Below are 11,300 nucleotides of genomic sequence, written 5' to 3' on the forward strand. Positions count from 1 at the left end.
AGTGGCATCTCCATGTGCGTGTGGATGCGCCATCTGGTCCAGCAGGCGGGCGTGCTTAAACAACACGCTCAAGTTGGCGGTGACATTATGCCAAATCATTGTGAAAGCCATGGATCCTGCAACGCACTCGGGCAAAAATACACTGATCCGACCAAACCCCATGGCAGCGGTACCATGTGTCTCTCAAACAGATGACATCTTGACGTCGAAAATTACCGGTCCAAGCACCGTCGAGAAGAAGCACCTCCCCATTCGTTCCCATTCAACAACATGTGAGATTCGTTGCAGACTCTTCCGCCCCACGAACATTGCCCACACAGCTCTGATTATGCCATGTCCTCACACGCCAGACCATTCCCACGCACAAACTGACAGGCGAGCAACTCGCAATCTCAGCCCAGGTCCTCCCTTTTACGATCCCCTGCTTCAGGCTCGAGCCTGCACCTACGCGCGTCATCTCGCCTGCCAAATTATCCTTCCACTCGAGTTCTTCAGCCCTGGCGAAGGTCAAAGTAACAAGCAGCGATCAGTGCTGTGGCCCGAATGTGCTGCGTGGGATACAGTCAGAGACGGGCCTGTTTACTGCTCCTCAATGCGCGAAGGTGTCCGCCGAGTCTTGAACAGCAGCGGTGTCATCGGTATTGCATCAGCACGGTTGCTCGAAGAAGAGCGTCCAGGCAAAATCTCTCGACTCGGACCGGGACCGACGGGCGATTGGCGACTGCAGCTACCAATGTCGTTCATGGACGCTGACCCAGCTACGATCTCGTCGATTGTCTTGGGAGTCCAAATTTCACGGCTTCGATTGGTGACGGAGGGATCATTCCCCTTGTCGATCCTCGGACCAGAGGATTTCTGAGGAGGAGCTCTTGCACTCGGCACTGTCTTGACGCTCTCCGCGTGACGACCCGCAGACACAACCTTTGCCGAATCGCAGAGCCGGCGCTGTCGTCGTCGATGACGCCTCCAGTAGAGCCCGGCAAGAACGAGAGTCGTGACGATGATTAGGGTCGAGAGGACAATCAGTGAAATGTATAGCGCTGGCGATTGCTGGTGGGCGGCCGTCGATGCCGCGATTGTAGGCTCGAAGTTGGTCGGAGTGTTAACCTCACTTGATTCTGTAGTCCGCGATGCCTTAGTTGACGTTCCGGTCTTGCTGGCAGAGGAGGTACTGGTTATTCCACTAATCTGGGCGAAGCGATTGACTGACAACGGCGAAAGGGCAATTTGACTCGCTGGAAGCGGGCTGCTGGATGGATCAAAAGTGACGCCGCTCCAGGTTGCGTCTGGCGGGTCTGAGGAGGCTGTGATGGTGCCGGTGAAGAAGACGGCGCGGTTCGCAACATCTGCCATCGGGAGGAGGCTTCCTTCCGGTAGATTTGAAAATATTCCAAAAACGTCCAGTCTTTACGCAATTGATGCTGCGGGAACATCTACACAATGCTGGACGAGATGCAGGATAGAAGTCCGACTGGTGCGACTGTCTTTAACGGCATTAACACCATCATTGCCGCCGCCCTTGTATTGTACGCCTTCATGATGCTGGAGCAGTCTCACGTGTTTCAATCAGCCTCGCAGGTGTAACGCAATTGCGTGCGACGAAGGTCGTACAGCAACGTCGGCAAGGATAAGAGTGAAGACCAAGTACTTGCAAGATGGGCAGGTGATCTAGATGCCCCACGAAGAACCATTTGGAGACTTTCTCGCACAGAGTAATAGGCCACAAGGCAATCAAGGTGGAACGCGTTCGTGACACAGTGATGATATCTGCGGAACAACGCTTTTGCCATACCAGCGGAATTGCTGCGCTCTCAAGGACGATCCAGATTGAAGACTCGAGTCACCACACACGTATGAACCTATGAGTTCACGACTCCGTGAACATATCGCTGTCCTCAACGTTGGGAATTTGCCGCGCGGCCTCAAGACTCTGTGGTGAATCGCCTGTGCTCCTGGTAGCACGCAGCTCCGTCATGATGAATTGTGCTCGCGCATCTTCCAGCTCTCCCAAGTCTTGCTCCCTCAAGCTACTTGTGCTCTCGATAGCATCCTCGAGCTGAGCCGTTGTCAACGCACGCATCAGAGTCGCTGACCCGCCCCAGACTGGAGATGAATGCCGTGTCCGAGAATGGATCGTCTAGTCCGGTGAAGTGCACAACAGATTCTTCCTCGCTGCTCGTGGAGACGGGGGAGCCGAGCTCAAACTGTTGCGAGTGCATCCTGTCGCGTGGCAGACTCGATTCCGATAATGATGTTTCTGGCAGCTCTTCACACCGGATGACCTCCGTTGTCTGCTCGTTCGCATCCGGGAAGAATGGAGGTGGGTCGTCTTGGTACGCCTGGAGTGAGTCACTGGGCGACTCACTCAAGTCATTGATAGCTGGTGCTCGCCTTGAGCGTTCGTAGCAGAAGACTGTGAACCCCAGCCCGAGCAGTGCAAGTAGCACAAGTAGAACGAGAAGCATTGTGATCGTATGACTGCTGGCCACTACACGGATACACACAGTCGGTGCATCATGTTCGAGTGGCATGATCGAAGGTGATTGTCTGAACGCCGAGAGTGTATGGTACGAAGCTGTTGAGCACTGGGAGGCTCGCGAGAACTCTGTGGTGTATAGTGCGTGGAAGGCCAGGCATCTTTCAGTCCGAAACCACAGCTCCCAAGTGCTCTGTGGACCGATGACTTCGTGCAGCGAGCACACATGCAAAGGTAGCACAAACCATGCTGTCTCCGGCCCGCCTGGAAGCTGGGAAGCCAATCAAACCCACGGCATACGCAACTGCATCAACTCCATATCCAGATGCTGTGTGGCAGGAGCATGTGATATGGCTCAAAGCTGGATCTGTCTCCCGTCGCAGCTTCATGGCAATGGCAGGTTCTGCGCCGTGTAGACATGTGAAGTGGGCCCGAGCATGAACCTTGTGAAGTGAAGTGAGATGGTGGCCACACGGTGATTAGACTAGCGCCGGAGATAACATCTGCGAGGTCCACTTGCAACTCCAGCTTCAAGCTATAATCACTCAACCACATCGACAAACGCACGCCGCCCTGTTCAGGAATCACCACGCGACCGCCGTCATGGATCAATCCCGCGCCATCAATGCGCTCGCACCATTCGTCGCCCTTGCCAAATCCGCCAACTCGCCACGAGCCGCCGCCGACCTGATCACGCAGGCAACATCAGCTCCAAACACATATGTCTTCGCCGAGCTCCTGCAGCAACCCAACATCCAGTCACTCGCGGGGAACGAGCAGTACGGCGGCTTTCACACCTTGCTGCAGATCTTCTCCTGGGGCACTTGGACAGACTACAAGACCACACAAAATCTACCTCCACTCGCAGACAATCAAGCACTCAAGCTCCGCTTGCTGTCCCTCCTCACGCTCGCCGCACGAAAGTCAGACACGCCGTCATCATCTTCTATTCTCAGCTATCAATCTCTCTGCACTCATCTCGAACTCACATCACCGGTAGAGCTCGAACAACTGGTGACAACGGCTCTCTACAGCGATCTCATCAAAGGCACTCTCAACCCTTCTGATCAGACCATCAACATCATTTCGGTGGCACCGCTGAGGGACATCGCTCCTGGTAGTGTGCAGAACATGGTTGCTGAGCTTGCAGCTTGGAGCGGTCGGTGCGATTCGGTTCTTGAATCACTCGAGGCGGAGATCAAGAAGGTCAAGTCAGAGTCAGAGAAGCGAGCGAAGGCAGAGGCAAAAGCAGAGAAGCAGTACAAGGCTGTTGCGGATGCGTCGGAGAAGAGCAATACCGGTTCGGGTATGGGTGGGAGCAAGACTGGCCACAACACCCGAGGCGCGAACAAGAGAGAGCAGACGATGGATGATGATGAATGGGAGGATCCAATGGATGTTGATAGCGGACCAGTTGGCAAGAAGAAGAGCAGTGGGATGATGGGCAAGCTCAGATCAGGTGGAGGGAGTCGATGAACAACGCGGACAGGAAGAATCTAAAAGCGGGAGTCCGCCACAGCGACAGACGGGACACACCTGCGGATGCGTGGCTCAGCCCGCGTTGGGAGGGCAGTCCTCTGTTGTCACGCATTGCGACAAGGAGCGCATTGTATGTGGTATGAGAGTATGAATTACGACAGAGCAGAACGATCAACAGAGGCTTACTTTTGATACTCTGTCATGAAGCTCCACAGTTCCAAGAGTATGGAACTGTGCAACAGTGTCGATCTGATCTTGACACTCGAATATCGATGCGTTCTGGCAACGCCAGTCGGGCCCCGGATGGCGTCTTACAGGGTTCGGACGACGAGGGCCTGTGCTCAGGCATCATGGCATGGCATGACATACTATTGCCTCACATAACCCCATCGATTCAATGCTTTTGTGCCACCATCTGACCTCCATTACTGACCCAATCATCTTCGACATGCCACTCGCTCTGAAGCAACGATTCGCCTGTTATGCCGAGCCGTGGGAAGCTCTGCGATTCGCTGCATGGTGTTTGCCTCCCGTGGTCTGCCTGCACATCGGAAATACTGACGATCTCACGAACAGATCTCCTGGAAAGTCTGACCAAAGGTTTTCACGGCGCGCGGGATCGCAGCTTTGCGACCTGGTATACGAATTTGGGTAAATCTCTAGACCTGAAAGGAAAGATACCTCCCGCTGAACTACCGGCAAGGTCCCCATTTCGCCCAGTATGAACAGCACAATACTCCAGTCCCAAGGCTGGTGGGACTGGCCAAAGGCATCATCGTGGAGCTGGGACCAGGTACGGGTAGTCAACTTCCGAGATTCAACCTGGAGACCGTACAGCGAATCTACGGCGTTGAGCCGAATGCGGGCATGTTCGCCTCCTTGCTCGAACGAATCGATCAGTCTCCCGGGTTGGAGGACGTATACGTTCCCATCCATGCCGTGATGGAGGATGAAGCGCTGCTCGCGGCGAATGGAATTCTTCAGGGGACTATAGATACGGTCGTATGTATGCAAGTCTTGTGTTCCGTCTCGGATCCCGCCAGGGCCGTCGAGAGGATCCATTCGCTCCTGAAACCTGGTGGACAGCTTTTGTTTTGGGAACACGAGGCGAGTTCGGATACTTGGACCCGGCTTGTGCAGCGTAAGACTTCCAGCTCACTTGGATGCGATGGACAAAGGTTCTGATCATATTCAGAGCTGACACTGCCCAGACATCTGGAACGTTGTGTGGACTCCGCTCGTTGGTGGCTGCACTCTAGGTCGAGATATCGAGGCCGCCATCTTCGGCTCGGGACGATGGTCGGTCATCGAGCTTGTTCATGATACGAGTGGGCCGTACAGCTTGATGCCGAGGGTGTGGGGCCGTTTGATCAAGATCGCTGACTGAGATGATATATGGAGACAATCGAGGACGGGAGGAAAGCCTTGAATACCGGTCTCTAAGCACGGACTAGGTTCTTCTGGCAGACCACTTATTCGTGAGCATTGGATTGTATAGCAATCCAAATGTTAGCGAACGGCAAACACAGGCCTCTGTCTGCTCCAAATTCCGCCCCGTGACGCGCAAGCAATGTCTGCCGGTATTGTACAGTTTTGTTGATTCCAGTAGCCGTCATCCTCATCCCGAGGTCACGACGGCACCCGCGCGCTTCGCCTCCAACATCTGCGTCGAAGCATCGACACCAAAGAAGATCACATTGACAGTGATGTCGTCGCGGACGTTGCGACTGTAGGGCGCCTGGACACTCATGACACCGGCGAAGAGATCTCGTCTCTTACCGCCCAGCGCATTCTGTGCGACGTGCACTGCGCAGTTTTCGTCTTCCACCTAACGTCAAAGGGTATAAGGGTTAGCGATGATCGAACAACACAGCGATACAGACTTGGACCTGCAACAGGCCGAGACAATCTCAGGCGCCGCAAGCCTTGCACCCTTCAGAAACTTACCACGAAGTGCTTTGGCTCGGCTTTCCACTTCAGGCACTTTTCATCTTCGTCGAACCACGTATCATCATCGGCCAGGTCGGCGGCACTGGTAAAGGTTGGCGGCGTGCGCTTTGCATTGGGGGTGAATGGATCTAGCGAGATGTTAGTTTCGGAAGTGCGCACATTGGTCTTCGGCGGCGCATACTAGCTGCGAGAGTCTCGCTCTGGTCGACATCGAGGAAGTCGGTCGGTTTAAACTTGTCTAGCCACATCTGCACTCGAAATAAGCTTCCGTACGATGTCGTCTGGTAAGCTCGGCGGCTTTCTGGTACTCACCTGTACGCAGGTCACTGCATCCTCTGAGGACATCTGATCCCATAGCCCGTCGCTGCCCATAATGAGGAAAGGAGCAGGATCGCTGCCTCTGCTTGCAACACTGCACGTCATCACTTCTGGCTCGGCAGTGAGATAGGGAGGTGTCTTGATGACTTCATTCGGTCGCGGCGCAGGGCCAAAGTACTTGTCGTGAGCTAGCTTTGTGAGTTCCTCTGTCCATTTCCATCTAGCATCTCCGAAAGCACGTGAAACGGCGAGTCCGTATATACGACCAGTCTTGGGGTCGACAGGATCCTCGCCAGGGTGTTCGCGTGTGACGCGGTCCACCTCATTTGAGTTGAAACCGGTCTGATCGACAGACATTGGTTCTGCGACGTATTTCTTGCTGATAGGATCCCACCTGCCCAGTACAGCCCGTGAATCACCGACATTGGCGACACGAACGACCTCGCGCACAGGATCGAAGATCGCTACCAATGCGCAAGAACCTGAGAACGCAGCGGCTCCAGCAGCGACGATCTGAGGCAAGGAACCTCCCGCCTGAATTTGGTTTCCAGCACCCTCCACGATCTCCTGGTCAACTTTGAGAAAAGCTGATTTGATCGTCTGGACCACGGTCTGCTCCACTGGCTTCGTCATGCACCGCGCTTTCCAAAGAGCCTCCCCGAGAATCAGAGGTAGATAGTCCTTGAGTAATTGCGCCGTGCGAGATCCAGCATGTCCATCAAAGATACCCCATTCAGACCAGTCCTTCGCAGGATCCCCTAAAAAGGTGTATGTGCCGGAACCCATGGTATCTTCGCAGGGTAAATTTGACGGAGCTTGCGTAAAATGTGAGACTGCTTTAGGCGTGACCGAGTACCCAGACCCTCCTCGCAAGAAACCCATGGCATCTTCGTAGCTCATGGGTGGGACACGGCGAGCGAGCCCCTCGTGAACACCAGCGATCATGGCCTCCTGAAGTAATTGGCCCTCATCGTCTTTGGCACCATTAATCTCCACAAGCTCGATAGGCCGCAATTGCATTGCTTTTCCATATGCGGCAATTCCAAGGACAACACCTGCGGACATGATGGCTGCGCCTTTCGTTAGTCTCCAAAGGATGCGCCTCGGTGGCTTCTGTGCTTGAGGTGGTGGTTGAAAGTAGGTTGTATGCGGGCCTGTCGGTTGCCCGTTGAAAGCTCGCCGGTTGGCCAGATGCGTCTGCCATGTCTGCCGCCGGCATGTCCGCAACGGACGCGACCACATCTTGCTTGATGAAATTGCGAGTGTATTATCGAAGAATCTCTTCCTCGAGGTCAGGCGCGTGAAGTTGGGCAGGGATGATGCCTCATGCGTGTTTCTCAGTACGATCGTGCCCAAGTCTACGCGTACACTCAATCATTCATTCACTCGAAAACAATCAGCCCCTTGGTTCGAGGCTGTTGAGTCTTACTACACGAGTTCGGCATCTGGAAATTGTGCAGAGACTTGTGCATCTTTCGACGCGTCTCTTTCAAACAAGCTTGATGGTAGACGGCGGCTCTTGATTATGCCCCATCATCCATATACTACAGACAATACACGGCTCATACGCGCTCAGTATCGTCGGCCACCACGACCGCCTCCCCTGCCGTACCCACCACCTCCACGATAACTGTCACCTCCTGCTCCGTAGCCACCACCTCCACGATGACTGTCGACTCCTCCATAGCCTCCCCCATTGTAACCACCTTGACCATATCCACCGCCGCCGCGAGCGCCATACCCGTTTTGCGGTGGTGGTGGTCCTCGGCTTTGCCCGTACTGTGCTGGCGGCTGGTAGCCTTGTGGTGGCATCGGAGGGTATCCTGGTGGCGGGTAGCCTCCCATCGGAGGCGGCTGGAAGCCATGCTGAGCAGCTTGAGCCGCCAGATGCGGCGGAAGATTTGCGAACACATCAGCCGCGCGACTGGAGAACTGGTCTTGTCCACCATTTCCGCGACCGTAGCCACCATTGGCTCCATAGCCATTTCCACCTCCTCTACCATTGCCTGCGTATCCGTTGTTGCCGGCAGCGTAATTGATGCGCCGGCCGTCCGATCGGTCGCCATGCTCCGAAAGCTGCACGCCTCCATGGCGGCGCCCGGAGTTGTTTGCGCGGTTTCGAGTCATCTCTACATCGTTGTAGTCGAGAACGGGCTCCTTGAATTTGACGCCAGGTAGTAGCATCGACTTGTGCAGCGTGCTCAACACTGGCATGTGGTAGGAGACCTTCACACTCTCATCGACCTCCAGATCGCCGAATTGATCCTGCTCGCCGCTGTCGAATGGGAATGTGAGTTCGGAATTGGGATTGTATGAGGGATCCTTCGACGCCTTTCCGGCCAGGCCTTCTGTCACTTTGGGGTTGAGCTTGACCTTGGCATCAGTGGCCTTCTTCCCGTAGAAGTTTGACACTACCTCCTGATACAGGGGATGCTTGGTGCTGAAAATCAAGACTTCCTCGCCAAATGCATTGCGACGCTGCTCGTCCTCGGTCAGGAGCGGATACTTCTCTGCCATGGCGGACAGCAACTTCTTCTCGTCAATAAAAGGCAGCAAGGCGACGCCCTGCCACGCAAACTTCTTCCCGTTCAAGTCGAGGTCAAACTCTAGCGGGTAGAACTCCTTGATAGGGCTCGTGTCTTCAGTCATCAGTGGATGGAAGACTGCGGGCAAAGTATGATTCGATGCCACGGGCATCACACCCATCAGCTGTTCGTAAGGATGGAAAGGCTTTCCCTTCTCAAAGCTGACGACTTGCTTCTCCATGTCCACGAAGTCCGCGGCGAATGGAGCGTAATGAAAGGGGTAGTACCAAGTCCACGATGGGCACCCTTGGAAATAGTAGAGCAACACCCAGGCGAGACCCTCAACATAATGGCGGGCGACCTTGTGGCGAAATTCAATGTCCTGGGGTGAGGCGTGGAATTTCTGCTCGTAGTAACGGTCTTGATAGCCATCCTCCCACAGCTTGACGGTGTCCTCCGGCATGTCCTCACTGGTGTTCTTAGAAGTGCCTCCGAGCGCGCCAGAGGAGCCACGATTCATCGGGTCTGCAATTTCCTTGTCTGGCGTGTTCCGACCTGGCGTGGAGGGGTCTGAGCTCGGTTCATTTGCGGCAGAGTCGTCGATCATATCCCGCGTCCTCTTGCCTAGGACCGGTGTTGTGTCGGACCCCCCATTGGCTCCAGAGAAAAGTGCATCCAGCTCGGCTTTTTGGTTGTCTGCGGGTTTCTTGCTCCCCATCAATTTCTCTTTCAGCGCGGCAGCTGCTGACCGATTGTCTTGATTTGCCTTGTCAAGCGCGGCCTTCCCGCCAACGACGTCTGCGTGAGTCAAATTCGCGGCGTAGCGTGGATCGTTTCGAGTTTGGGCCGCACCTGGTGCGAACGTTGGCAGTGCATTCGGATCCGGAGCAGCCTCGCCTCGAATGATACCTCCACGAGCACCCCTTCTCACAATTGTCTCATCGAAACCTGTAGGCTCTCCGCCGCCTGAGTATCGCGGCTTCTTATTGTTAAACCTGTTGTCGCGCTCCTGATTCCGCTTGTTCCTCTGCTCGCTCTTCTTGTCTGCCTCCCGTCGTCTCTTGAAGATGGCGTCCTCTTGTTTTGCGAGTCCTGCAAGAATCGACTGTGCTCGCGCGAGGTCAACGTGACCGTCCTTAGTAACATAGCCACCCATGGATGGAATGTTGTCTCGCCAGATGGCGATGAGTGTGTCGATGGCGTCTTCTCGAATATCCAGGGACGGCAAGTGGGGCAAGAAGTCGTTTCCTACGAAGAAGCACATGAATACCCAGTCGTCGAGAGCGCGCTCTAGGTCGAATCTGAAGCCCTGATTGGGCACACTCATTTCCACGGCCAAATACTCCCGCAGAACACCAACGTGCAGCCAGATGAAGGGCTTCGGAGGCTTGACAATGTTCGCATCCTCGTCCTTTGGCTTCACCAATCCTTGACAGTGGGCGGCAATATGGCCAGGCTGGTTGCATTTCCGGCAGTGACCTGGCTTGGTGTCGTTGGCGAATACGTCTTCACGTAGAATGCGGAAATGCGGCTCGTGTGTTGCGATGCCCAACATGATGAGATCGGCGTCGAGACCGTACATGACGTGTCTGTTGAGGTCAGCGGAGATCATGAAGGCAATTGTACAAGAGTTTTCCAAAAAGAGGACCTCAGTGCTAAGTGTGCAAAGGAATGCAAAAAACGGACTTACCTCAAGTTTGGATCGTGTTCAGGCGAACTGCGTTGAGAACGAACAAAGTTCATAATCTTGTGCTCACCTTCACCGGGCACGGTAGCATCGGAGATGATGACTTTCAGCTTCTCCCAAGCAGGATCCGTCGATAATTTGTAGCTCACCCAATAACGCAGACTTGCTGCGAGCAAGTCCATGAATGGGGTACCGGGCGTGATGGAGTTGGAGTCCCATGTCTTTTTAGGAGACGAGTCATCACCACCACCATTTGCGCTTCGCTCGCCGTTCGCGACCATGCGGGCGTGAAACTCGCTGGCTTCTGCGTCCTTCTCCGCAGCTTCTTGCGCACTACGGAAACGTCTACTACGCTGCTGGTTCATCTTCGCGCGAGGGGCGACACCGTCGACGGCGATCATCAGCAGCTTTCGTGGACGAACCATGTTCACAACGCGCTCGGTGTACTCGAAGACCGCGATCATCATCTCTTCTTCGTTCGCGGGCGGAGGTCGGTCTTCGGGATGAGAACAAGGGTGAACAATGCCGTTCATATCCAAGTATAAATTGTCCATCTCTTCGCCGTTCGGATTCGGCCCAAGCGAGTTGGCAGGAATCTTTGTGATGGAGCCATCGCTGTTCTCGACCTCCCGACCAGGCTCCTCTACAACAGGCGTGATGATCTTGGGATATTTCTTGCTGAGCCATCGGAAGAGCGCTGGGACACCCATGGTGGCGAGGGGTGCCTGCGTAGGCGTGAAATATGGAAATGCGCAACGAGGGTTCAGAGGCGAGCTGGTGTGGTGGTTCGGTGGTAGGGAGCGGCGGCGGTCAAAGTGTCAGAGTGTCGCTTCCGTCGCGGGGAGATATAGCACACACTCGGGTC

At 54.9% G+C, this 11,300-nt stretch overlaps 5 protein-coding genes across 5 annotated transcripts; 2 read left to right on the forward strand and 3 right to left on the reverse strand.

Moving 5' to 3' along the window:
- Positions 1-579: 579 nt before the first annotated feature.
- MYCGRDRAFT_88990 (uncharacterized protein) lies at positions 580-1,353 on the reverse strand (the record flags this gene model as incomplete). The annotated part of the gene is made up of 1 exon (XM_003857550.1): positions 580-1,353. One exon carries the CDS (start codon positions 1,351-1,353, stop codon positions 580-582), a length of 774 nt encoding a protein of 257 aa, XP_003857598.1.
- Positions 1,354-1,867: 514 nt separating this feature from the next.
- On the reverse strand, positions 1,868-2,465 carry MYCGRDRAFT_88991 (uncharacterized protein; the record flags this gene model as incomplete). The annotated part of the gene is made up of 2 exons (XM_003857549.1): positions 1,868-2,038; positions 2,094-2,465. The coding sequence occupies 2 exons, from the start codon at positions 2,463-2,465 to the stop codon at positions 1,868-1,870; spliced, it is 543 nt and encodes a 180-aa protein (XP_003857597.1).
- A 597-nt stretch (positions 2,466-3,062) lies between these two features.
- On the forward strand, positions 3,063-4,319 carry MYCGRDRAFT_98284 (CSN7 COP9 signalosome subunit; the record flags this gene model as incomplete). The annotated part of the gene is made up of 2 exons (XM_003856000.1): positions 3,063-3,782; positions 4,273-4,319. 2 exons carry the CDS (start codon positions 3,080-3,082, stop codon positions 4,317-4,319), a joined length of 750 nt encoding a protein of 249 aa, XP_003856048.1.
- A 347-nt stretch (positions 4,320-4,666) lies between these two features.
- MYCGRDRAFT_34434 (uncharacterized protein) lies at positions 4,667-5,342 on the forward strand (the record flags this gene model as incomplete). Its single annotated transcript, XM_003856001.1, has 2 exons — positions 4,667-5,096; positions 5,167-5,342. Coding segments are annotated over 2 exons (606 nt in total), but the record flags the coding sequence as incomplete, so codon positions are not given.
- A 159-nt stretch (positions 5,343-5,501) lies between these two features.
- PP2CL2 (protein phosphatase 2C-like protein 2) lies at positions 5,502-7,470 on the reverse strand (the record flags this gene model as incomplete). Its single annotated transcript, XM_003857548.1, has 4 exons — positions 5,502-5,783; positions 5,903-6,033; positions 6,087-6,153; positions 6,218-7,470. The coding sequence occupies 4 exons, from the start codon at positions 7,463-7,465 to the stop codon at positions 5,574-5,576; spliced, it is 1,656 nt and encodes a 551-aa protein (XP_003857596.1).
- Positions 7,471-11,300: the final 3,830 nt, after the last annotated feature.

The sequence above is a fragment of the Zymoseptoria tritici genome, chromosome 1 (genome assembly GCF_000219625.1).
Source record: "Zymoseptoria tritici IPO323 chromosome 1, whole genome shotgun sequence".
Classification (NCBI taxonomy): Eukaryota; Fungi; Ascomycota; class Dothideomycetes; order Mycosphaerellales; family Mycosphaerellaceae; genus Zymoseptoria; species Zymoseptoria tritici.